The sequence below is a fragment of the Thamnophis sirtalis genome, unplaced genomic scaffold, assembly GCF_051295495.1.
Source record: "Thamnophis sirtalis isolate CommonGarterSnake01/CBP01778 unplaced genomic scaffold, rThaSir2_p1.2 scaffold_5, whole genome shotgun sequence".
NCBI classification, from domain to species: Eukaryota; Metazoa; Chordata; class Lepidosauria; order Squamata; family Natricidae; genus Thamnophis; species Thamnophis sirtalis.
Genome location: NW_028261385.1, coordinates 32,085,586 through 32,113,460, shown reverse-complemented (window position 1 = coordinate 32,113,460; position 27,875 = coordinate 32,085,586). Strand labels below are relative to the sequence as shown.

Sequence of the window (27,875 nt, the reverse complement as noted above, 5' to 3'; positions counted from 1 at the left end):
TAAAGGCTATGCATCCCTTTTTTTGTGACAAAAAACGGGCCATTTTTGGGAGGTCTGCAAAGTGCAAAAACTTTTTTTAAATTTGCCTCTTCAAACTCTTGGTGCGTCTTATACTCCAGTGCGTATTATACTCCAAAAAATACAGTATATTACAATTTATGGTTACATATGAACTGAGAAATTATGATTTGTTTAGCAAGCCATAGCTATTCTTTTGTTAGAATCAGGTGAAACTATTCGTATGTGCCAGGACATATATATAGTTCCTAAGAAATAACAATAATAACTATCTATTAAATTCAAGCATCCCTTGACTCCCAGAGACATCTGGTTACTGATTGGCAAAGAAAATGCTATATTATATGGATGTTTAATCTGATTCAGAATTTACTTTGTTCAAATGTACATGTTTGTTTCTTTCTCAAATCAAATTTGTTTTCCAAACCATCTGTTTCTCCAACTCTACATTTACATGCATGAAAACTATGTTAAAGCTAGATTTATGCCATATATGTTGTATAATTCTATACAACATGGTTCAAACCATTGATCCTTTAATGTTAAAATATCTGTGTTCCTACGTTTATAGAATCCTGTTTTTTTTTTCAAATGAAGACTGGGAAAAAGGTTTCTAGTCCAATCCCCATGTAGCGAATTATTTGCCCAAGAATTACAAATCATACTGCAAATATTAGAAAATGATCTGTACAAAAATGTAACACAATTAAATAGTTGTATAAGTTGCCTAAGTCTTTATTTCCAAATAATTAAAATACACATAATTGGTTGGCTCTTAGCAGCTATATTTAAACATTCCAAAAATGTCATGTTCATTTAGGGGGGAATTATTAAATAACATTTTTTCTCTTGGATACAGTTAGATTATTCTGGATTCATTAGATTGTTGTCAGACAGTTGGTCCACAAATCTTAAGAATATATTTTTTTTTTCATTTTGAAGAAACCACACAGACTTGAGCAATATCATCATACTCGTATGTTCTTTTCAAAAAAGTATCTGTTAATCTTAAGCCAGAGACACTCTAAAATGGAAAGAAAGGATAGACACAGTGATTAATGTGGTTGGAGACAAAATAAGGCTAAAATGAGAACCACTTCAATATCTTACTTGTAGTCCCTGTACTGATGATAGCAGCGTAAGTGTCAAATATAGTGATGAAGTAGGATGCAGTTTGCCCAGCTGTCTTCCTGACACACCACACCAGTGAATTGAATTAGTATTGCACATTTCCAAAACCAGATCCATGGTCCTTTCACTGCTAGATAAAATGTACACATATAATTTAATACAAACACCAGTTTTTAAAAGATCCAGTTCATATCACTATACCAGTTTTTCTTTTTGGCAATTTTAGAGGTACACATCATGATTCATTTAACTTATGCACACATTTCTGTGTGTGATGTTGAATTTCAAAATACAGGGGCCGAGATAGAAAATGTAAATCTAAAGACCACACTATTTGGAGAAGTCTTTTCTGGGAATCACATCACAGTTGGAGAAGTACCTCTAGATTCTCTCTCTCTCATGCATAATGGCCTTTTATAAATAATATTGATCTAATAATTCATACCTATACATCTATACCTCAGAAATTTGGTGTTTCGGTTATGAGTTTGTAAATGGATTAAAGAAAATTGAAGAAAGGTAGGATGCAGATGAATTAGAGATTCCCCAGCTTATTTTATATGCTGCCCAATAGTGCATTTTAGAACATTTTAATTGATTTAATTATGAAGTATTAAAGCAAGGGGCAGAGTGTCTTAGCTCATACAGCCTACTAAATTACAAACATCTCAACCATATCTTAGTTAATGGATTATACAAACCAAGTTCTATATATTTATAATGGAAAGCTCAGCAAAAATACCAGTCTTCTTTACAAATATGCTAAATCACACTCTGATTTGCTTATTTTTCGCTTAATGTGGTATATGCACCTAGCTACTGTGGCTTATTAAACAATGAACCACTGTTAAGCAGATGACTTGGTATAGTTTATTAAATAAGCTACAATCACAGTAGTTATGCTACAAACTAAAGTTATCACATTAAACTAATTTTGGACCCAGCCAATAATAAAAATTAGAACACAACTTTTTCCTCCCTAATTAATACATATGCCTCAAACATTGTTGCTGAAATAAATCAGTTCTGATTCTAAATACGAATGTTTGAAGGTAGGTTTACTGGCAATCTATTTGTAAAAATATTTCTAAGAGCCAATTGCTTCAACAGTTTTAATCATAATATTAAAATATTACTTTGTGATTGTCATATTAACATTAATATTTTAGTACAAACAATCCTCGCTTAACAATAGCCCTGTTTAGCAACCGTTCAAATTTACAACGGTACTGAAAAAGTAATGTTAACAGATGCTCACACTTACGACTATTGTAGGGTCATGTGATTGAGATTCAGATGCTTTGCCACCAGCAGGTATTTACAAACTCCACAGCATTCCGTGATAACCATTTGCACATTTTCCTGCTGACTTCCAACTAATAGTCAATGGAAAAGCTGGCAGTAAAATCACAAGTCATGGACCTGTGATATCTGATTAACTAGTGAATCAATTAAGAACAGACTTGCAGATCCCTATTGTGAACATTAGGTGAAGACTATCTGTGCATCTAAAAAAAAAATAACATACTGAGAGCTGTGGTGGCACAGTGGTTAGAATGCAATACTGCAGGCTACCTCTGCTGCCTGCAATTAGGCAGTTTGAATCTCACCAGGCTCAAGGTTGACTCAGCCTTCCATCCTTCTGAGGTCAGTAAAATGAGGGCCCAGATTGTTGGGGGCAATATGCTGACTCTGTAAACCACTTAGAGAGGGCTGTAAAGCACTATGAAACAGTATATAAATCTACGTGCTATTGATATCTCTACAGTGCTTTTCCTTTGACTGAAAATAAGGATCGCATTCTGAAAGTCCAAATGAGCAAGGGAAAGTATTGCATTACCTGCAGTTTGTTATTTTACAAGTGATGTTGAAAGGCTCTTCCAGGCCGACTGTGTCGGGTATTGTCTCCAATGAAAGCCTCACATCACCGTAACCTGGAGCCTAAGGAGTATTAAAAGCTTAGCAAAGCATGATTGATCATCCTTACGAGCCATCAAGTCATTTTTAACTTCTAGCAAAAACACAGAATAATAAAAATGTGCACTTTGCCTAACCTCAATGTACTTTGGATGAAAGTGTAAGGAATTAAATTAACTCTGCAAACGTCATTGAGAGGCCATAATATCTTCCTTTGGCTCGATATAAGCAGGAGGAACTTTCCTGAGATTCTTTTTAAAAAAATACTTAGAATCATATCGTATAAATTCATGAAATGGTGCATTAGTCACCAGTTGCAAGCTATACATTCTTACAAAGGGAGATACCCAATATAATATTTACCAGTTTTATATTTTCTATTTGTTTTAATTGCACCCTCCAGCTGCTATTATTCCTCATGGACTATGTTTGAAAGATAGCATTAAGTTTTAATATTGTACTGCCATTTGTATGAGACCAAAAAAAGTCCCTATTTCAACAATGGTTTCAATGGATTAGAAATGTAAGATTATCTTATGGTTTTTGGGAAACCTGCAAGCAAGGCAAAAAGGTGATAGCTTTTTCCTACTAGCTGCCTCCTACGATTTGATATTGATTCTATATACAGAGGCTCCGCTGAAACAGCCAAGCTATTACAGACTGATAGTTCTGTGCTTCATTAATCTGCCTGATCCCTTTTAAAGGCACTTAAGCAAATGGCCATCATCCTACAGGACATTTTGTGATAATGAAAACAATGAAACAATTAAGAATAAGGGATATGTTCATTCCAACTCTTTAACAACAGATGACAAATGAAAAAAGCATATATCACTTGTCTTTTTGCTACTTCTGAAAATTGTTATTGAAGATAAAGATGCTCAGATATACCTAAAAAGGTTTTTTCTGAAAAAAAAACACAGGTAAATATTAAGTGTGACTTATCAGCAGACAGATCCTTCATTCCCCCCCCCCCTTTCTATTGACAGCAAAGAAAATGCCACTTCGTTTTCTTTAAAGAGAATGTCATAAAAAAGGACTTGCCATTCTTTGAAGTTGGCTGGTTTGCAACCTTCCCCTTTCACCCAAATTTGTCTTCCATACGATGTCGAGCTTCCCAATAACTGTTACACCTTTAATAACACCAACTTTTTCTGAAAATTCCTGCTTGGGTTTCAGACAATATAAATACTGCCGGGTATCCATTGGCTGTAAGTATGTCCTTGTACCAAACGTTGACACGCTGGAGGGAAAGTTAAAAATTCACCTCAGCTTATACTTCAGATTTGGACTTCTAGATAATTCATTTAGGAATCAGTCTACAAATATGGCAAACAAATTAACACAAAGAGAAGGAAAATAAAATCACTCAGTTAAATTGGAAGCCCTGGTGCTTTAGTGGTTAAATGTTTGGGTTGGCATGAGGAAACAAAGATTCTCCAGCCCAATGGAAGTTCACCAAATGATTTTGGGCCAGTTATTCTCAGCCCAACTGTAAAGGAATGTGGAAGTGCCTTGGGAGAAGTGGGGTGAGGCATGGGGAGACGAGATGCTGCCTAGGAAATGATAAGAAAGGATGGCAAATGAGGCTCAAAAGAAATCTTCCCTTTTCAGACTTGCAAATCTCTTTTAAGGTAACCTTACATTACAGCCTTACAGTAAAGTAGAATTAGTTCATCTGGTCCTTTTTTGTGTCTCTTCTACCTCAAAAAGCTAACACCAACCTATCTCACAAAGCGTCTCTGAGAGAAAAAAATAGGAAGATGGAACATTGTATAATGTTGTCTTGTGTTCCTGAATGAAAGGTAAGATAAATAGCTAACCAACACATAATAAATCTTAAAAGTCTGCTTGTCATATTTATATTAAATATAATCTTTGAATTTAAAAGACGGTGGTAATTAAGGAGTTTTTACAAAGAATTCCAAGTTTTAAAGAGTTATTTTTTTAAAAAATCTTTAAAATACTAGTTTTCCTCACATGTTAACAAATGCAAAGTATTTAGACATAAAATTTATTCTACGTCTGAATGAGGTATTGTAATCCAAAGAATGGAACTACTAATAAGTTAGCATCACATCTTACACAGGTAAAAAAATTGAATGCTTAGGAATATAAAAACACATTTTTATTTCTGATCCAGTGAGAGACACTCTTCATCCTGCAAAACATTTAATTAAATAAGCGGTTAAGGTTTTTACATGTCCATTTTATGAAAATCGGTATCTTTTACAATCTAAGTTCTTCACAACTGCAAACTTATGTGAGTTGAAAAATCGCAACCATAACATTTGTGATTCTTAGAAGATTAACCTAAGGAAAGGAAGAAAATCTAAAAGAGAAATAGACTATTTGATGCTAAACTGTCCTCATTACTCAATACAGGGATACACAGTACACTGAGTCTATATATAGAAACAGTTCCAATTAGACACAGATGTCTTTGCTTTCTGAAAGTGATGGCTAACCTTTTTGTCGTTGTGTGCCTCCCTGCAGCCCCCTGGGACCAAAAATGGGCTGTGAGGGGGGGCACTGCTCCCCCTGCGCTCCCCACCCCCATGCGTGTGTCTCTGATATGCACAGCAAAGACCAAAAAATCAGCTGGCTGGTGGGAGACGCGCGCACATGCGCAGTGGAGCTGAGCTGGGGCAATGGCTGGTGTGACCACAAAGAACGCTGTGCATGCCACCTGTGGCACGCATGCCATAAGTTCGCCATCACGGCTATAGGTGAATATAAATACAGCACTCTCAAATAATACTGGCTACAAACAAGTCTCTTACCTGTTCCCCCCATGGTTGACTGTATTTAATTCTGCTACATTGTACATAATAGAAGGTTCTAAGGAGACCTTCTCCATAAACATTGGAGAGCTTGTGATATTCTGAATCTGAGCTTCCAAAAACACTTCATCAGTCTGAAAAATCAAGGAAAAATGCTTAAATAAAGAGCAGTTTGAACTGAGAAAAGTTCCAGCACTTTAAAGGTTTGAAAAACATTAAACCACATACGCAGTTAGTTTCATGCCTGAAAAATCAAAGTAACAGTAATTAAATGCGAGAAAAGTCTTCATCCCAAAGGAGAGCAATAGAAGCAAAAAAGTTAGTCAACTGGAATTGTGCTGAACAATGGATGTGGGATAATTTCTTACATTATCCTGGCTTATGGTAATATTTTAAGGTCTGCATATCGATCTACAATCACATGAATTTAGAATTTGTCAAAAAAAGGAAAGTATGTTTAGGAAATGAGAAATGACTGCAATGCATATGTTCATATGCCATGCCAATGATGCATCGGACTGCATACGAAGAAAATATGGGATTATTAATGGGGAGCTTTGCCACTGTTTCTGACAGTACACCAACTATCCCAGAAGCTCTGGTACCGTAAATGATATAATCACTATTAATTCTTACATTTTATTCCTATGAATTTTTTCTGAAGCTCTTATAGGGAGCCCTAAGAATCCTGTCACATAGGTTAATTTTCTTATTATCTCACTGTTATTTCTTGCTCTAAGACTTCCAACAATAAACATCTGATTTTACTTTTATTTCCATGAATGAACAGTTGGACACTTGTGGACTCTGCCAAAATGACTAATTTAGAGTAAGAGATTAGCTGTCAGTTTCAAGACTAAAATACATGTATTTTAAAAGCCCGAGCTGGTTTTCACCTTTCACAAAGATTTACGGATAAAGCCGTACTGTAAAACCCATGCAGCAGGTGCAGTCTTTATGTGTGTGAACTCAACTTGATCTAATTTCAATTAAATCAACTCCCTAGGTAAATGTGCAGAGGATATTAGCCTGAGTTTCTTCATAGACAGAATGCAAAAGTACCTGAGTAGCACTAATGTAATCTAGTACATCTCCTTATATTAATTAGTTCAGATATTAATATATTTAATTATGTTCATTAACTGAGTTAATGAACAGAGTTCATCAATAAATTATATCATTTCAATTATATGTCAAAATAAAACCTGAAGTTAATGGAGACACAGGAGGAGGGTAATAAAAATAAGCAAGAACTATTCATCTTCAGGATTGAAATATTTATAAATCATTAAGTGACAAGTAAAAATGATTTGCTGTTTTAAAAATAATTATAATAATTTATATAGCAGTATGCAGAGATTCATGGATGTTTGCATGTGAACTGCATGATTCCTTTTAGCAGCAAAATAATTCTTTGTGTTTTCATTCTCTCCAAGAGCTGAGTGCTGCAAAGCAAAAAAAAAAAAAAAAAAAAAAAGCTAGCTTTTTCAAGCTGAAATCAAAACCTGTTGGTGATTAAAAAAGCTAGCATAGCAGAGATGAAAATAGCCACTTGATCAAGTCTCCTTATACACACCCTGTTCTTCAAAAACATATGCAAGGAAAATTTCACAGCAGGTTTTCTCTGGCTAGGCAAATCCTTTTTTTTTTTTAAAGGTCTTTGAAAATCTGCAGTAACCCTTCTCACACAGCTGCTTCATAAAATGCTTCTGGTTGTCTCTGCATACATTTAAAAACTCCACATTTCTTTGATGATTCAAAAAAAAAGGTTCATATGCATTCCTGTTCATTGTAAAACATCTTCTAAAGGATTTGTAGTCCCAATGTGTTAAAAAAATAGTTAGAGTAGCATGTTGAATAATTGTAGCAAACTGCACAGTAGATTCTAGTCTATGGTATCCTGGGATGAACATGAATTCAGCAAACTCCAGGGGACAATGGAAGACAGGGGAACCCGGCGGACTAACTGAACAATAACAAATATCCCTGGATATTGACATGATACCAACAAAAAAGGAAAAAAAATAGGCTCAATTTGGATTTTAATACTAAATCCCAATTTAACTTTATCAAAACAATTGCAGGGCATATGGATCTGGGACTGCAAGCTCCTTCCTTCCCCTCCTTCCTTTCAGGTGCACCTTGGAATTATTCAGAGCGCTTTTTCTCATTTTAGATTAGCACAAAATCCATGTGTTTTCTGAGTTACTGCAAATTAATTACGGTTATGAGAATCAATCTAATTTTACACAACTAATTATGGCTTCTGCCAACCTAGCGGTTCGAAGCATGTAAAAAAGCAAGTAGAAAAGTAGTAACCACCTTTGGTGGGAAGGTAACAGTGTTCCGTGCGCCTTTGGCATTTAGTCATGCCGGCCACATGACCACAGAGATGTCTTCGGACAGCACTGGCTCTTCAGCTTTGAAACGGAGATGAACTGGGAGCAATGTGCAAGGGGAACTTTTAGCTTTACCTAATTATGACTTATTTGCATTACCCATAGTTAAGATTAATGAAGATTTGGGTACCATACTAAAATGTGGTCAATTCTGTCCCCTTCCTGACCTCATTGGAAGAATTCAAGGAATTGGGGACCTTCAAGAGGTCATGAAGATACTAAAAATGGAGAGCTATGTTTGAATGCAGCCTTTGTCAAGCAAAACACCAGTGACAAATTCAGCTATCTTGCTTCTGAAGCATTTTAGCTTAATTGCTCCCACATTTTCCAGTATCTGATATTTAAAATATTCTACTATTCTACAATAATATAAATTCACTGCTAATCTCTGGGGTTTCCATATTTTCCTCTAATAGATTTAAAAAAGAATTGATTAACAAAAAATTAGCAATAATTCAGTTGAGGGAAGAAAGCAAAATCAAGTAATATAATGAAAAAGCAAAGTAGAATACAATGAAGCAAGAACTGATTAATCTTAGCAATAACTTTATTAGAGCAAAATGTTTCATAGCAAATTTGTAGATTCCACCCCATCTATTAAAATTTGAAATAAAATCACACTGCAGTAATGTTATAGTAAACATTGCCACATGCGTTTAGGACAGTGTTTCTTAACCTTGGTGACTTTAAGTCCTGTGGACTTCAACTCCCAGACTCCTCCAGCCAGCGTAGCTGGAGGAGTCTGGGAGTTGAAGTCCACAGGACTTAAAGTTGCCAAAGTTGAGAAACACTGGTTTAGGAGTTGGAAAGCAGCGTAAGCATGTGAAGAAAAATGCAATAGATCTTAGACTCTCTCCTCCAATCCAGTGTCTTCACAAAAAAGTAGATAACAGAAACCTAAACATAATGTAATGTGATATAAGTCTATATAATGGGCTGCATGTACTTCATACTACTCCAAAAAACAAAACACACCTTTTTCCTCAGGCCATCCAAACTGAGGGAAACTGCAAGATATACAGTATATATAAAATAAATTTGAATTCTTGGCTGGATACAAACAACTACAAGAGGAAGTAAAATGGCTGTCAGATTTCTGTTTAAAAACAATACTCTGAAAATATGTTTCATAGCAGTTTTTAGGCTTCAGTTTGTTCCAAATCTTTATCTTTTGTAACTGGGGGAGGAAGGGGAATCTTTTGTGAAAAAAACTCCCCACAAGGCAAACATTCTATTTTTGTCACCAGAAAAATCCTTGCTAACGTTTTCCACCCAATCTTTTTGATTTTACATACATTCTTTATCATTTTGCTTAATTTATTCTGGCTTTGTTAGTCATGAGAGAGGACCATGTAAAATTTAAGACCAGTAGTTCTTACTATCGAATAATAAAAATTGTATTCAAATTCCTGTTTGGCTTCAGAATTTCTCATATAGAATCTGGACATTTTCCAGGGTTATACTACTCTAGAACGTGAATTTATTTCCAATTAAAAATTGTGTTGTTTTCCATGTAACACTAACAGCCTTATGTATATAATCTTGGGAATATCATGTGTTGCTCTATGTTCAAACAAAAAAAAGGAAATTGTTTTTGAGAACATGTTACTGAAAACTAATGAAAGCAATGGATGACAAGGAAAGAGCTAATGCATTTGGAGAGCTGTTTTTTTCTTTCTCCCCACCTTTACCCAACATTTTTTATAATTCCAGGGAAAAAAAGCAAAAGGCAATATTTATGGGTCAGTACAGCAAACATTGCTTTTCCATTATATTTGAAAAAAATGTTAGTAACAGGCAGAAAGACAAACAGAAGACAAGCATACATACATATTTATAAATAATAAATAAAAATTACCACAGAACTGAGGTCACTCTAATGGGAAAATAAAAAGAAAAACATTAGAGAATTTAGGGTTAAATGTTAAAGAAAAGAGGAGGATAACCACGTTTCAAATAAAATGCATCTTTTTGCATTTTTTGTGTATTTAAACAAGACAGCATTAGTAAGAGAAAAATGTACACTGCAGTAAAATGAAAAGGATCACTAATAAGACATTTAACTTCTAAATAAGACTTGTGCCAGCAAATGGTATAACAAAGGGAAAAAATATGTGGAATGGTAAAGACAGTAATTGTACAATGAACACACTGGTAAACTAGTACATGCTCAGGGAAGAGGTTCTACATGGGAAATATCTGGGTTTCTTTTCTTTTAGGATTTTGTCTTGCACACTGTCTTTTAACATGGAAGGTGTCCATAAGAGAAATCAAATCTGTTTAGACATGATTTCCCTCTCTAAAGCACACAACTAAATGCAAAGTTGCAGGCAGCACAGTTGAGGAAATGTAATTTTAAAAGATGCACCTTCCACTAAATTTCAATTTCCCAACTTACTTTAGATCATGGCTGTCAAACTCCCGGCCCATGCCCACATCCAATTTAGCAAAGGGGGGGGGGAAGTTCTGATATGTCACGTGACGCTGCCGTGACAACATGAGTTTGACACCCCTGCTTTAGATTTATGAGACATATTTTCCTTTTCTGTATGCAGCTTTTATTTAACCTTCTGTTCATTCATTCATTTCACATCCTGCCAATATTGTGCATAAGACCTATGAAAATCAAATTAACAGACTGATGCCAGAAGAGCATGACTGTGCAATTTTGGTCTCCTGTCACAGTTTTTCTCCCTCTTTAATTTGGCAGGTGCAGCTTTCCTCATAAGGAGAGGCAGCAATGCTATGGAACAGGCAAACAATGGGAAACATCACAGAAATGTTATTTCTTGATTGCTAAGACCAGTCTTCTCTATGTAATAATTCTGACTATAGGTCCACCTTTGAGGAGAAATGTTGAGCAGGAATACTCAATACTTTTACCATTTTCCCCATGTCAAAACATATAATTATATCAGAATAGCAATTATAAATGGGTAGATTAAAAAGGGAGGGAGTAAATTGTAGTTACTCAACAAAATAGGGATACACCCTTCCATGCACACCCCGACCCCCACCCTCATCCAAACAGTCATTCCACTGTCACAGCATCAACTAGGTAGCTACTTTATATAACCAACATACATAAACCTATTGGCAGGACAGACACCCCCCATTTTGCACATCTTTCATGTTTGCAACCTCATACCAAGGTGGCGCCATTGTGCCACAGACATTTTTGATGCCCCTCAGGTTCCATGTTGTATTGATTATTTAGATTCTTTCAATTAAAATTATTTTTTTTAGATTCTTTGATATAAAAAAGTGAATAAACTAATTTGTTATTTACAGGAATGTTTCTGGACCTGTACACACACAGAAGCATTCTTAAAATGGGGCTAAAATACAATGCTGAAAAAGGCGGGGGGGGGGGAACCCAAGGTAGTAAAAAATATTTTTGGAGGTATCAGGTCTGTACCTCATAGTTAGCACCTGAATCATTTAATCAAGTTTAGAAGAATATAATAATTTCTGATAGATATATTTATAGAAGAAAAGTTAGAAAGACTTAACAAAACAAGTCCAGTGATTGCTGGTTTCAAAAGCACAACATTCAAACCCTTACGTATTATTTCCTTCTCTGAGGATGCTCAGGAAAAACCTCAGCAACCCTGATACTTTATAACTGGACATGGCCACCACGCCTCTCATTTTGTGAGTGTGACATAATGTGCTGTCAAACTTCAAAATGTGCTCTTCAGGCCAAAAATGGGGACAGCTGACACAGATTTAAACAAAATAAGCTCTAAATATATTTAAATGAACTGTTTTTTCAATTACTTTTAAAACCATTCTTTTCTTTTTCTTTTTGCTTGATGTTCTTCCGAGTTTTCTGATATTATCATTTGGCATTCTCTTGATACATAAAAATAATAATATTCAAAAGATACAAAAAAGTATCTTCTTACTATCCTTAAGATAGGAGGAAGATACTTAAGTACAAGCAGATGGTGGATAGATAGATACATTGATTTTTAAAAAAGGTAGCTGGGCTTATTAGTTTATTTCATGCAGGAGAAAACTCCTGACACCACAGTTTCCATTCCTAAGAGAAATTACCTTATATTACTGTACATTAAAGGCACCAATATTTTCTACTTACCTCAGCATTGTAGAACTTAGTTTTAACATCTAGTGGTTTAAGGACCTGCAGAAAAAAATAATAAATACTAACAGAAAATTTACTAGATTCCTTCACTGGCATTAATTTATTGGCTTTTGTTTTTCTAAGTCCAACTACGGTATATATCTGAGTCAAACAGGAGTTGTCATTAAGGATGCTGTAAAAGTCTGGATGGAGAGGAACTGTTTGAAATATAATTCTAGCAAGCAGAATAGCCGTGAGTTTGGATGCCATTTGAGACCAATCAATTTCCTCCTTTAATTTTAGAAAGGGTTGTGCTCTCTCATAATTAACTGGTATGCAGTTTAGATGTTTTCTTGAACTCATAGCTGCTTGTCAAAGAGCAAAATTCAGGCAATTACATCTTGTGTACCAACTGCAACTTTTCCTGGATCAGAAGGCCCTCCTCATAGTAATTCATGCCTTGTTCATCTTATGAGTACTATTACTTCTTGTAGAAAGGGATACCCTTCACAATATTTGGAAGTTACAGCTAGTCCAGAATGAACTAGCTCAAACAGCTACAGGTTCTACATTATATTCCCACATGACATCTCTAGAGTCAAACTAGTTACCAATTGACTTTTGCTGCAATTCAAGGTATTGATTTTGTCCTTTAAAGCCCTGCATGGCTCAGGATCCAGGCTATCTTCTCTCATTAATATCTGCTCTTTCAATAAGATATGAGAGGGGGAAAAATTCTTCATCTTCCTACACTTAGGAAGTGCTTCATTGGGGACCTTTTTCTGTCAGTGCTCCCTTCCTCAGCATTCTCACAAAGTTCAAGCTGTCCCCAATTCTCTTACAATTCCAAAAAGTTATGAAGAAAGATCAAGCATTTTTATCCATGTGGGTTCAAAAAGATTTGCTTCAAATAAGCCCAGCTTTCCATGAAAAGTGGGTTTATTTGAAAAAAAACAACACCATTATGGATAGAAGTTTTCAATCCCGTTCAGAAAATATTATACAATTTCTGTAGAGTCAGTTACACAATCTAGAGATTTCCTAAACTCGGGGTTACTTAGTATCAATGGATGGTAGCATCTTCCAGCCTTAAATGAGTTGACTGTAGGATATGAGAGAAGAGAACATATCCAATTTTGCTTTAGTTTTTATTAAATGTAATATAATTTTGTTCTATCTTCACCTATTTTTAAATTGTGATTTTTAAAAATGTAATAATTAGTCTGAAAAAGTAGCCCAGGTGTATGAGCTTTGCACAGTGCATAATACAGTGGCAAAAATTATTTAGCATTCCACCAGCACAATCATAGCAATAGCACTTAGATTTATATACCTCTTCATAGTGCTTTTACAGCTCTCTCTAAAAGGTTTACAGAGTCATCATATTGCCCCCAACAATCTGGATCCTCATTTACCCACCTCGGAAGGATGGAAGGCTGAGTCAACCTTGTGCCAGTGAGATTTGAACTGCCAAACTGCAGCTAGAAGTCAGCTGAAATAGCCTGCAATGCTGCACTCTAACCACTGCCCCACCTCGGGTCTCTGGATCATGGATCTTTGTTCCAACTGTGCATATTCCTCTGGATCCCCCTCCTCATGTACTGCAAACCCTTTTCCTGGTAGTTTATTTTAAGACTGATACAAAATAGTACAGACAAGGCTAATATTAAATACAACATTCTGAACATTATCCCCTCTCAGATTTATCTTATAAACATTTGATACAATGTTGAGGATATAAGAAAGAGAGATTGGGGGACAGTGTAAAGTCCTAGCTGTATTTTCAATACCTGGAACTTGAAGAACTTTCGGAAGTACATCTTTTCACCAGTCTGTGTGGTATAGCTTACGGCACATACTAAACTGAAAGACACAAAGAGTTCAATGGATTTTAACTATTTGGGATAGGGGCAATGAATATCTGTTATATATCTGCCTGCCTGTCTGCCTATATATTACAAAATATAAACAATGGGTATGTGCTTATGAATATAAGAAAATAATAAGTATCTCACATATGTGTCCCTATTTCCTTTACTTCATGATGGATTACATCGTCAATGCAACAATCTTGCTTCAGTTCTGCCACTGCAGCATTAGAGGCTGAAAGGTTTAAGCGTTGTGAACTTGTCTGTAGGTCAGCCTTGGAAATTGGAACAAAAGAAAAAAAGACATTAAATAAAAGAGTAAATAAATTTTAAAAGACACCTATAGAAATGAATAGTGTTGTATCACAATTGTAGATTGGCTCAGAGAAAAACAGAAGTCAATACTGTTCTATTAGAAAATTCTCATCTTCACATTTTATAGATGGAACAAGACACACTCAATAGCATTTTACTAAGGTCATCCAATAAGTATGATTTGCCTACATTATGAAATCTGACTTTTCCTGGCCTAAAAACAAACTGGCATTTGATGGTCAAGAGCTGTACCTCTACAAATGCTGGCAGGTGGCCCATGGCCTGTTGGCAGGACTGGGTTTGCAGGGTAGCTTGGTGGCATTTTATTTTTTGTATTTTTTTTACAATTTAAAGCAGTTATCATGCATTTACTACTGCTTTGAAAGTTGCAATGTTGTTAATTTTTCAGCATTCAGAATTAGGATTCTGAAGGGTTGCAAAAAAGGTAGACACATGAGACACAGATAATCCCAGAACTGTAGTTTGCCCAGCCTGCTTAAATAATCAAAATGACATATAACTACTATATAAAGGTTCTCCCGCACATGCGGGCTAGTCATTTCCTGCTCTAGGGACGATGCTCATCTCTGTTTCCAAGCCGAAGAGCCAGCGCTGTCCGAAGACATTTCTGTGGTCATGTGGCCAGCATGACTAAATGCAGAAGGCACAGGAAGTGCTGTTACTTTCCTACCAAAGTGATCCCTATTTTTCTACTTGAATTTTTACATGCTTTGGAACTTCAAGGTTGGCAGAAGCTGGGACAAGTAACGGAAGCTCACTCCGTTACATGGTGCTAAGGATTCAAACCGCGAACTGCTGATCTTCTGATCGACAAGCTCATATTAATTCCAGCTAATACATTTATGTCAGTCATTGTTAGATTGGAACAGGTTAGATATAGGGATTAAGGTGTTGGAATGGCCAGACTTAAGTTCACACTCAGCCACAGAAATTTCCTGTGACCTTGGAAAAGCCCCTCTCCCTCTGTTCCACCCAAAAAATAAGTGCAAGAATGGTAAATACGCTATCTTTTGTCCATGAAAGAAAGGTGGGCCATAAACCAAAATAATATATAATAAATTTAAATAATATATAAACTCAAAAGGTTGAATATTCACTAAGTAGAAAATTCTCATTCAAAGGAGATCCGAATTCCAACAATAACTATATTTGATTATTAAGATTACTGAACTGTTAGCATTTTACATATCAGTTTACCCATAATTAAAGTCTTGGATTATACTCTTAAAAAGAAAGAAAAGTGCAGAACCAAGTATTTTTCCAGTTTTTCTTTAAAAATTCTCCTACAAACAGAAGAAACATGCCTTTACAATTTCTCATATTTGTGGACCAAATGAATTTACAAATTTCAAATAGAAGAATTTTAACATATTAAGAGTGACTATACAAAATGAAACATACCTTTACCAAAATGTCTTTTACAACTTGGTGACTGTCATTATGAACGCTAATGTAGCTGGAAAATGTTTCTCCTAAGAATATATTTCTGTTCAAACAGAAAGGAGGAAAGACAGTAAAGTGATAAATCATTTTTTTTCTTAGCTGATTCATCTTTACATTCAGTCATTACGTAACCCACCCCTGAAATATTTCCAAAGTTTCTGTACTACTTCTTCCAGGTCAGTGACCTCTAGATATGTTGGTCTGCAACAGTACAAAGTTCCAAAATAATGTCATTGATTATAGATTCTGACACTTAATGGCCAACAACTGAAAACAGCAAGTGGAAGAAGGCTATGCTAATGCAGTTAGTACTGATGAAACTGATTGAACCTGTAATCAATTATGAACCTATGTCTTATATAGTTTTTAGCAGTTTGTTGTATGACAAAACCAACTGAAAATATATTAAGAACAAGCAGAATTAATACAAGGAGATGATATGGATGAATGTGTAAGAATTAGCATAATGTTTAAAAAATTAAACACATATGGAAAATGAAGCCACTAGTCACACTCTTGCTCATGCATACCAGTTGCTAGGAAACAATATAAGGAAAAAGCTATTTATATCAGATTCATCATATCATACGATATAAATAGTTTTTGAACTTCCAAGCTGCAACTGGTTGACCACAGGATATAGGATGCTGGATGTTTTGGTCTGATCCAACAGAACTTTGACTAACACTTCCAAATATTAAAATGTTGGAATATCTCAAGAGTCTCACTACACTACTAATAATGAATATAAAGATTCATTTTTTTTGTAGACTGTACAAAACAACTATAACAAACAACTATAATAACCAGAAATAAATAGATATTCTTGTGCTGAAAACAGATATTCTTGTGCTGAAAAGTTAGTAACATTATTAACATATGTAGTCTTTTTATAGTCTTGGAAAAATAATATTTGGATTAGTTCATGAGATTTCTCCTCTCAAAAATGCAACTAAATACGTACAAGTAGTCCCTGGCTTACGGTCACAATTGAGCCCAAAATTTATGTTGCTGTGAGAAATTTGTTAAGTGAATTTTGCCCCATTTTACAACCTTTCTTGCTACACTTGTTAAGTGAATCACTGTAATTGTTACGAACATGGTTGTTAAGTGAATCTGGATTCCCCATTGACTTTGCTTGCCAGAAGGTCACAAAAAGTGATCACACGACCCTGGGACACTGCAATAATCATAAATATGAACCAGTTGTTAAGCATCCAAATGTAAAATCACGTGACCATGGGGATGCTGTAACGGTCATAAGTGTGAAAAATGGTCATGTCACATTTTTCAGTGGCGTTGCAACTTCAAAGGATTATTAAATGAACTGTTGCAAGTTGAGGACTACCTGTAGTCAGGCAGCATAATTAAATCAATAAATCTAAATCTATGTACAAATTCTTACCCAAAATTCTGAGGCAACGTCAACATTTCTCCAAGCATTAATGTTTCTGCTCCTTTTACAGTAGAAGGATCATCTTTCATTAATTGATTAAATAGATCTCCTGAAGAATATAGAATTATGTCAAGTCAGCTCTATTTAGAATGCAAATTAATTAAAGATCTTTTATACATATTTATACCAATAAAACAGAATATCTGTAGTTCAGGATTCCTTGGTGCTTTCTGAGTTTAATTGTTGGATTTGTTTTCTTTCTTTTTGGCTTGCAGACAATTACATTACCCAATTAGGTAACATCATTAGTGTGAATTTGTGTTAAGACTATGAAACACATAGACTATGAAAAGGATAACACTGTCATACATCAAAAAATCTCAGAAACAACCAACAGACTATTACAAACACACAGTTTATGTGGCACATAAACTGTCCAAGATGTCTTAAGTGAACCAGGAGACCTAAGAAGAAAAAACAGGAGTCATCCACAACAAAGAATGTAAGGACTGAAACAACCAATACATATGACAGAGCACTGCAGAGCACATTCATGAGTACTAACTAGCAGTAAGAAGACACAATGGAATCTTAATCTCACAACATATGAACAACCTTAGCCAGGAAGCTGTCAGTACCCTAGATCAAGCTGATCTAAAAATGCTAGGGAATTCCTGGAAGCTTGGCATTCAGACAAATCAGCCACCAATAGACACATAGAAATAAAGCATATTGCACACTTTTCAAAAAAGATAATAAGAACATTAAAAGATTAGAACATATATTCTCAAGCAGCTAACATCCAATGTCCAGATAAGCAGAGATTAACACCAGGCAAACAATCAAGCAGAAAATATCAGGGCAAGTAACTATAACTATAAACTGCCCTCTCTTTATACATAGTTACTTGCCCTGCCAATGTTGGGAGGGTTCTCTTGGTAGTTTCTTGATTTTGATGTTTTCTGCTTGATTGTTTACCTGGTGTTAAACTCTGCTTATCTGGATGTTCCACTCCCTATTTGTGTATACTAGCAATGGTGACAAGAAGACAATATATTCCATCAGAGCCGAGGAAACTTATTGCTTTAAAATAAAAGCCAAACTACTTTTTCAGAAATTAAGAACCTAGTGTATAAATAAAAACAATTAATTAATAACCATTTAAACTACTTTTAAACATAACTATTTACCTGGCAGATCTCTTTCTTCACAAGTCACTGGTATATTGGTGAATAATGTAGGCTTGGTCAATCTCATTACTGTGAATGTAAAAAGCAAATTCAATTTAATACAGAATATAAATATTAAAGGAATCTTCAAAAAATATAAGACTGATCAGTCATTGCCTTGGCATTTTAAAAAGTAGGGCTAGAGTTAGGTAAGTATGTGTACTGTCTTTTGCAAATTGAAGAGAAATAGATATTGTGTTTAATGAAGTGTGACCATTTCTCACGCTGCTAAATAATTTCTAAAATGAGCTAAATAGAAAAAGTAAATCCAAGAATATGCATGGAAAAAAAGCATAAATAAAAATAGTATGTGGCTGTTTTCTGACTGTTGTGAATGTAAGTTGCACATTTTTTCATATAAAAATCTATCTGTAGTGCTCCATTTTTCTAAATAGTATTCAAAACCAGGTAATAATAAATGGTGAATATATTAACATAAAAGATAGCATAATTTCTTAAACATTAAGAGAACAAAATTGTCTTTATTGTTAATACCACTTTATTAATTAGATCCTTGGTGGCACAGTAGTTAGAATGCAGTATTGCAGACTAATACTGCTGACTGCCAACTGCCAGCAGTTCGAGCAATTCAATTCTCAACAGTTCATGGTTGGCTTAGCCTTCCATCCTTCCGATGTCGGTAAAATGAGGATCCAGATTGTTGAGGGCAATATGCTGACTCTGTAAACTGCTTAGAGAGGGCTGTAAAGCACTATGAAGTGGTATATACATCTAAGTACTATTGCTATTGCTGCTTCTGCGTTTCCAGATTACAACTGTGTAAATAGGGAAAATGGAGAGTAATTGAAGCCTTAAGAAAGTCTAGTATTTCTTAACTTTCTTCACTGAAGTTGGTGACAACTAACACAAGGAATTATCATGATATTAGTTGTGATTCATGGTTGCATCAATAAATGCATCTGATTAATTTGTATTTTAATATCTGCCATCACAATGAGATTTGGAAGAATTTATTTTTACACAAATCCTATCCTTTGTAAATTAGATTGCCTTAAAACACTAACATAGCAATAACAATAGCAGTTAGACTTATATACCGCTTCATAGGGCTTTCAGCCCTCTCTAAGCGGTTTACAGAGTCAGCATATTGTCCCCACAGTCTGGGTCCTCATTTCACCCACCTCGGAAGGATGGAAGGCTGAGTCAACCTTGAGCCAGTGAGATTTGAACCGCTGAACTGCAGATAAGAGTCAGCTGAAATGGCCGGCAGTACTGCACTATAACCACTGCGCCACCTCGGCTCATATTTTAAAATAACATATTTTAACAGAGATCATCCAAGGAACAGTAGTATATTGTTTCTATAATCAAAACACGGACGTTTCCGCTTAATATCGGTAGCAAGTTCAAGGAGGAAGAAAACTGAATACAGTACAACCATACAAGTAGTCCACAACCTATGACTTTAATTGAGCCCGATATTTATGTTGCTAAGTGAGAAATTTGTTAAATGAGTTTTGCCCCATTTTATGACTTTTCTTGCCAAAGTTGTTAAGTAAATCATTGCAGTTAAGTTAATAACCCAGTTGTTAAGTGAATCTTGCTTCCCCATGACTTTGTCAAAGTGTCACAAAAGGAGATCATAGGGCCCCAGGACACTGCAACCAACATAAATATGAACCAGTTACCAAGCATCTGAATTTTGATCACATGACCATGGGGATGCTGCAATGGTTGTAAGTGTGAAAAAGTCACTAAATGAACTATTTTAAGTTGAGAGCTACCTGTATAGAAATGCAGCAATCATTCATGTAATTGACTAGTAAAATGTGAGACAAACCATGCCAATACCAAGGTTTTGTTTTTTTAAAAAATCCAATAATGCTAAATCAGTGCTCCAAAGTAACAATTCAGTAGTTTTCCCTCTGTAGTTTAAATTGTGGTCAAAATTTCCAGCAGCTCCTGACACTTTTGTCAATGACTCTAAACTGTGAAGAAGATAATTAAGCCCTGTTCTTAATTGTAGGGATGAATTATATAACAATATATCATAACTGCAAGACAATGAATGGCCAAGTGGGAAGAATTCATGACAGGTAGTCGATGTATAACTGCAACTGGGCCCAGAATTAATGTAGCTAAGTAAGACAGTTAAGAGTCATGCCTGATTTTATGATCACTTTTGCCATGGTTAAGCGAATCACTGCAGTTGTTAAGGGAATCACACAATCATTAAGATGAATTTGGTTTTCCCCATTGATTTGGCTTCTTGGATGGCATCTCTGTGGTGTGTGTGTGTCTGTGTGTGTGTGTGTGAGAGAGAGAGACAGACAGACAGACGGATGATCCTGGGAAGCTGCAACAATTGTAAATACATGCCAATTGCCAAGTGCCTGAATTCTGATCATATGACTGAGGGTTGTAAGTGTGAGGTTCAAAGCTTTTTCAGTGTCACTGTAATTTTGAACAAATGGTTATAAATCAACGATTACCCATAAAAACAATAAAAAATTATGCTAGGCAGATGAACTTATATCCAATGATTCATCTGCTTTTAATATGAGTTTTCATTTCACATATGCTTTATGTTTGTTTTTACAAAACCAATTTTGATTTACAGAATGAAACTTACTTATTTTACAACCGCTAAAGGTATGAACTGAAATCTTACTAAAAATATTTGTTTCGATGGAGTTTTTCAGCCAGAGCCCCAATAAATAAGGATCCCAATCATACTCTTTTGTAGAACATTTTATTTATTTATTAATCAAATTTCTATAATTTGCAAAAAAATTCTTTCCAAATCAGACAATGTGATTGTCTGGATTTGTTTTCTCATTTTGTCTCTCATAGTTGAGGTCTACCTATGAAGTCAATTACAGTCCTCGCTCATCTTTTTAAGTGGAAGAACTTGCACAATTGGTGACTGACTAAATACTTTTTTACTGTTTACTATTTATTAAATTTATAGGCCGCCCAATCCCGGAGGACTCTGGGCGGCTTACAGAAACAAAAATTAAGAAAGATTAAAAACAAATAAAACACAACAAATTTTAAAAAGACACAACATGCACCCAATCTAAGCGGGGCTGGACCTCAATCCAGAGGTCAACAGCCCCAGGCCTGCCGGAATAGCCAGGTTTTAATAGCTTTTCGTAAGGCCATGAGAGTGGGTAGGGTCCGGATCTCTGGGGGTAGCTCATTCCATAGGGTCGGAGCGGCAACAGAGAAGGCCCTACTCCAAGGCGTTGCCAGCCGGCATTGTCCAGCTGATGGAACTTGGAGAAGGCCCATCCTGGGCAATCTTATCGGTCTTAGGGAGGTATGCAGCAGAAGACGGTCTCGTAGATATCCGGGTCCTAGGCCATGTAGGGCTTTAAAGGTGATAACCAGCAGCTTGAATCGTGCTCGGAGACCAATAGGAAGCCAGTGCAGCTTGTGGAGGATAGGTGTAGTGTGGGTGTACCTAGGTATCGCTCGCGCGACTGCATTCTGGACTAATTGTAGTCTCCGAACACTTTTCAGGGGCAGCCCCATGTAGAGCGCATTACAGTAATCCAGTCTTGAGGTGACGAGGGTGTGAGTGACAGTTTGCAGTGCCTCCCGGTCCAAATAGGGCCACAACTGGTGCACCAGGCGAACCTGGGCAAAGGCCCCCCTGGTCACAGCCGACAGATGATGTTTCAACATCAGCTACGGATCCAGAGGACCCCCAAGTTGCGGACCCTCTCTGAGGGGAGCAAATTTTCTCCTCCCAGGCTTAGGGACGGACTAGCTGGGCTGTCCTTAGGAGGCAACATCCACAGCCACTCGGTCTTGTCGGGATTGAGTGCGAGTTTGTTCACTCCCATTCAGACCCTAACAGCTTCCAGGCACTGGCGCATCACTTTCACCGCTATGCTGAGTTGGCACAGGGCGGACAGATACAACTGTGTATCGTCCGCATACTAGTGGTATTTGATCCCGTGCCGGCGAATGATCTCACCCAGTGGCTTCATGTAGATATTAAATAGGAGGGGGGACAGGACCGACCCCTGCGACACCCCATAATTAAGGGGCCTAGGAGTCGATCTCTGCCCTCCAACCAACACCGACTGCGACCTGTCAGAGAGTTAAGAGAACCACCGTAAAACGGTGCCTCCCACTCCCACCTCTTCCAGCCATCTTCCAGTTTTGCCCCACTGTATACAGTATTTCAAACCTCTAGTAAGAAAACTACACGTATCAATGATACCTGTTCTGTGGCCTAAAATACTGGTCTCAGCAATTTAAAGATTGGACTGGATACAGGCAAGAAATTATATTCCTCTCCGACATCATATTATTTGTTGCAAAAATCATCACACAATTTACTATGTAGAAAACAACAGTCTTTTCTAATTGTGGACCTTTTTAACAGTCTCTTTATTTGACCTTTCGATTCAAATCCAAATTTGCTAGTTATTTTATTTGCTCATGTAGGACTTAATGTGGCTCACACTGGGCTGTTCTCATTAGTATCATCAGCCAATTATATGTAAAAAAAAAAGAGCATTGCAAACAAGACTCTCTTCTACAGACTCTAATCTGAGTATGTATTAACATTTCCTATGATAGTAACAGTCATTCATTCAAACAAATTGTAGATTTTATTAAAAAAAGATCAGTGCATGCTTGGGCCAAGGAAGAGGAAGCATACAATAAATTGAGGCAGAACTCAAAATGAACATTCAAGGATACTTAAATAAAGCCTCACAGCATGTAATTCTGTCCTCCCAATTTACTGCCAGCTCCATTGCCTATACTTACTTATCCTAATAGTACTGTAATAATAATCCAATGATAGGGTCAAATATTACAAAAAACATTTTAAAAATATTGATAGAAATAGCTTTTGCATTTATTTAATATTTATACACAAATATTTTTATGCTCTAGTAACAAAGATTCGAAACATAATTATTCACAGGCAGATTTTTTTTCCCCAAATGTCATTTTCTGAAATAATTGTGTATCTTTGGAAAACTTACAGTACATCTTGTAGAAATCAATTCATTTGTAAATATGTTTTATCACCACTTGACCATATGGACTGAATCATATTAAGAAAATCATTTAATTAAACAGTAAATTCAGAAATGATGTGAGGGTCTACAATAAGGATTTCTAGTACTCAACAAACTATTGGTATCTTTAGTTCCTACAGAAATAACTAGAAACATTTAATATAGTCTTGTATTTGTCTGTTATCATTTATAAGAAAGTATGGTTCACCAAATGTATTATTAAAGTGTCTTATATCAGCACATGCTTCATGATTACTTCTGCTCATCTTATCCTGCCAGAAGGCACAGCTAATAAATCCATAAATTCCATTTGTAGTTTATTTAGCAGTATATTTTTTTTAAAAAGACAGCCTTGCTTGTTGCCTGCATAAACATTCAGGATTTAGATTTTTAGCTTCATAGGGAATAGAAGAAATAGATCACTTTGAGCCTAATACTCAACTAACCATCTGTGAACCATCTACCTACTGTTTAGCTCTTTGTTGGGAAGAGTGGTGAGTGGAAGCATGTTTTGGCAAATATACAGCAGCAAATATGTTATTTTGGTTTATCAGATCCCAAGTTACATACATGCCTTGCTTTAGCTAAAAACTAGAAACTATGTATAATTCCATATTTGTGAACAAGCAGATTCATCTTTCCCTTAATGTTTAATTTTTTTCTAAGGCAGTTTGCAACATTTTCACAGTATAATATATCACAAAAAACCAAAATCTGATTTTCATGTCTCTGGATTGTAGCATTACAAGATGGAAGTTCATTGTGTTTGATCATGCCATTAAGATTTATCCAAATGTCTTCCAAAACTTGGTTGTTACAAATAGACGGTTCTATTATCCACCACGCTCTATAGAATACATGCAGCTTTAATTTTTTTAAAGTTTTCTGCAATTCTAGAGATAAAGGAAGAATGCTGCTTTTTAGTTTTGAACCGGGTAGAGAAACACTCCAAGTTCTCCTTAGCTTGCCTCTGCCATGTCCTGATGGCTTTTCCAAATTGGTCAGGTCAGTTTCTCCATGCTCATTGTGTAAAGTCTGTTCAGCTTTTATATTAGGTTGAAAATCCTTAAGCCCTTCTACACTGTTATAACAAAAGGAAGTGTTGCAAATAGTTTCTGAAGTAGCAATAGATCCTTTAACTTCTTCTACTTCTCTAACAGAAACAACTGGAGGAGCATTTTTAGGTTTAATAGTCAGTTTACATGAAGTGTTTGGAAACCAGGGTATGAAGACTGGCAGTTGCCGCCTAGGAAATTTCTTCAAGGCTTCTTCTGCAATGTTTTGCAATGCTGCAGGGTCCTTTTCCCAAGCTCGGTAGTGCAAAACCATTTCCATCCTTGTACAGTGGGAATCCATGTTTTATTTTAAAAGTTTTCTGGGCAGGCGTGTCTCAACAAACATGTTATTGCTCAAAAGAATCTTATTCTGTGGGCTGTGCAGCTGAGAACAGGACCTAGAGTAGAAGTAATAAGATACTCTAACAACTTTACCATCAAATTCACTGAGATTTTGCTAGTCAATATTCTACTAATTTAATTTACCATAAATATATACTTTTGGAAAAACATCTCAAATGGTATATTACACCCTCAGTTTTATTAACAGCTTCTTCCCAGTTTTATTATTGTCATTGAAACCACAAGAGTTTCTATGTTACCAGTATGAAACAAATGAGTTAGAACTATAGTATCTTTTGTTTTCAATGTTCATATATTTCCTAGATGATCAAACATTTGGATATATACATTATGTTAATCATCACATATTATGTGAAATTAAGTTTCATGTCACACAATTTCCCTATATATATATCCTTTCTGTTCTACTCTTCTCCAGCCTGGGAGAATTCCTAGATTTTCTAGTTATAAAGGTAAAGGTTCCCCTCGCACATATGTGCTAGTCGTTCCTGACTCTAGGGGGCTGTGCTCATCTCCATTTCAAAACCAAAGAGCCATCACTGTCCGAAGACGTCTCCGTGGCCATGTGGCCAGCATGACTAAATGCTGAAGGTGCATGGAACGCTGTTATCTTCCCACCAAAGATGGTTCCTATTTTTCTACTTGCATTTTTACATGCTTTTGAACAGCTAGGTTGGCAGAAGCTGGGACAAGTAACGGGAGCTCATTCCGTTATGCGACACTAGCGATTCGAACTGCTGAACTGCCAGCAAACTTTTCTGATCAACAAGCTCAGTGTCTTAGCCACTGAGGCACCGCGTCCCTCAGTTTTTATTTATGCTGGCTTTGAATTCTGGAAGTCGTAGTTCCAGGGCAGACCATCTAAAAACAACATGCTAGACATGCTGCTTTAAGCATTACTACAGGCATACTAAAAAAATACACTCCATTTGCACATTTTTGAAAAGATTCAATATAAATTATCTTGGCTTTTGAGCAGAAGGATTTTAGAGGCAAAAACCCTGAAAAAGTGATTCTAGCCTTAAACCTTAAATTTTCAATAATTTGAAAATAGGCATTTAAATATTTTTTTCCATAATCTCCACAAAGATATTATTTAAACTCACTAAAAATCTTATCATTGTATCATTGATATGCTAATCATCAAAAACGCATCAGAAAACTTTTATTTTCACACTATAAAATGTGAATGAAAAGAATATACACAAATAAGGAACTAATTTTTCTATATGTGTGCTCCACATAAGCATTTTGTCACCCCAAGTTATATTGGTTTCCCATCAGGAATCTGCATTCTGAGTAGGACACTCTGCAAGATGTAATAATTAAAAAAATGTATGTGTAAAAACATATTTTTCCATTAATACAGTTTAGTTCTATTACTGTAATAATAGTAATATTGACATTATTACATATTAATAATATATATTATTTTAATGCTAACATAAACAATAATTATGCATTTCAAAATAATAAAAGTATTTTGTTTTCTTCAAGAATAGTAAGCTGGGGAAATATCCATAGGTCAACATATATAATTTTATCCTGGTACAAAGATGAAAGAGTGAAGTCCTACTGCAGAAGGCAATTGTTTGATATAGTTCTTGACTGCAATGGAAATTATATGACTATAATTTCCATTGCTAAGCAAGACAACTGTTTAGTGAATTTGCTCAATTTTACAATCTTTCTTGCAGTTGTTCGGTTAGTAAAGTGAATCTGGTTTTCTCATTGATTCTGTTTGTCCAAAGATTGCAAAAGGTGACCACATGACCCAGGACACTACAGCTGTCATAAATATGAGCCAGTTGCCAAGCAACCAAATTTTGTTCACATGACCATGGGATGCTGCAAGTGTGAAACATGGTCATAAATCACTTTTTCCCAGTGCCACTGTAATTTCGATAAGTCGCTAAATGAAAGATTGTAGGTTGAGGACTATCTACATTTGCCTGACAGAACAGAGATATCAAGTTCTTTATCTGGGGTTTCTTATCCACAATCCCATAAAGGATAATTTTCTAGGAGAACCAACCAAGAAGATACAAAATTGCTGGCTTTATTTTCAAAAACTAACCCATAGTATATTTTCTCATCAGACTTGTTGTTCCTGTTATGGCTAAATGAGAAGAAGAACCAGAAACCAACTTCTTTCTGCCTTGTTTGCAGAATATGCACAGCCACATGGTCCTTCCCACTGATCCAATTGAAGGGAGGGGATGAAACAAGGTTAATGAATTGCGCCCTCCCCATTTTTACCCCAATCATCCCTACCATCCCCCACTGTCCGCCCCGAATAAGATATCACAAGTGGGAAGAAGGTTACTTCTGCCCTTGCGCCCCACAAGAGGAAATCCGATCCCCCATTCGTGGGACATTGCTTTTACTACCAGGTTTAGGCCTTTCTCCTCTAAACCAGATGACGAGCACCAGGCGAGGCAAGGAGCTTCACAATAACAAGGAGCCGAAAACCTAGCAGTACCTTTCAAGGCCAAGAGATGCTCTTGCTTGGCTTGGGTCACATCCATTGCCTCAGCCACGCCACTTGGGCCTTCCCTTCTTCAGTCAAGATTAGAAAGTAGCCTGTCTCCGCATCACTCCCTATCCACTCTATAAAAAAATAAAAACCCGCCTGCTTCTGGCCCGCTAATTTTCAGTCAATAGCGTTTCGCGGAAGACAGACCACTACCGTAGTTTCTTCCGAAACTACAATTCCCAATGAGTCTTGCGATACGTCGCGCGGTTCGCCTTCCGTAGATTCGATTTATTATTATTATTATTATTGCTGCTACCGAGAGCAACGCGCTTTGTCAAAACACTGCATTCTGGTAGTTGTAGTTCCGG

At 36.0% G+C, this 27,875-nt stretch overlaps 2 protein-coding genes across 5 annotated transcripts; both read right to left on the bottom strand.

Moving 5' to 3' along the window:
• Positions 1-938: 938 nt before the first annotated feature.
• On the bottom strand, positions 939-27,654 carry TRAPPC13 (trafficking protein particle complex subunit 13). 4 transcript variants are annotated; one of them, XM_014060957.2, is made up of 13 exons: positions 27,514-27,654; positions 18,569-18,637; positions 17,388-17,487; positions 15,941-16,025; positions 14,351-14,478; positions 14,126-14,198; positions 12,351-12,395; positions 10,107-10,124; positions 5,850-5,983; positions 4,111-4,309; positions 2,990-3,090; positions 1,129-1,279; positions 939-1,042 (listed from the first exon to the last, which is right to left on the bottom strand). In XM_014060957.2, the coding sequence occupies exons 1-13, from the start codon at positions 27,557-27,559 to the stop codon at positions 950-952; spliced, it is 1,242 nt and encodes a 413-aa protein (XP_013916432.1). In that variant the 5' UTR covers positions 27,560-27,654; the 3' UTR covers positions 939-949. The 4 variants fall into 4 exon arrangements, with proteins under 4 accessions (XP_013916432.1, XP_013916433.1, XP_013916434.1 ...); XM_014060958.2 differs by having other exon boundaries at positions 1,129-1,276; XM_014060959.2 differs by lacking the exon at positions 10,107-10,124.
• On the bottom strand, positions 23,331-27,635 carry SHLD3 (shieldin complex subunit 3). The gene is made up of 2 exons (XM_087715568.1): positions 27,514-27,635; positions 23,331-25,066 (listed from the first exon to the last, which is right to left on the bottom strand). Exon 2 carries the CDS (start codon positions 24,967-24,969, stop codon positions 24,205-24,207), a length of 765 nt encoding a protein of 254 aa, XP_087571694.1. The 5' UTR covers positions 24,970-25,066; positions 27,514-27,635; the 3' UTR covers positions 23,331-24,204.
• Positions 27,655-27,875: the final 221 nt, after the last annotated feature.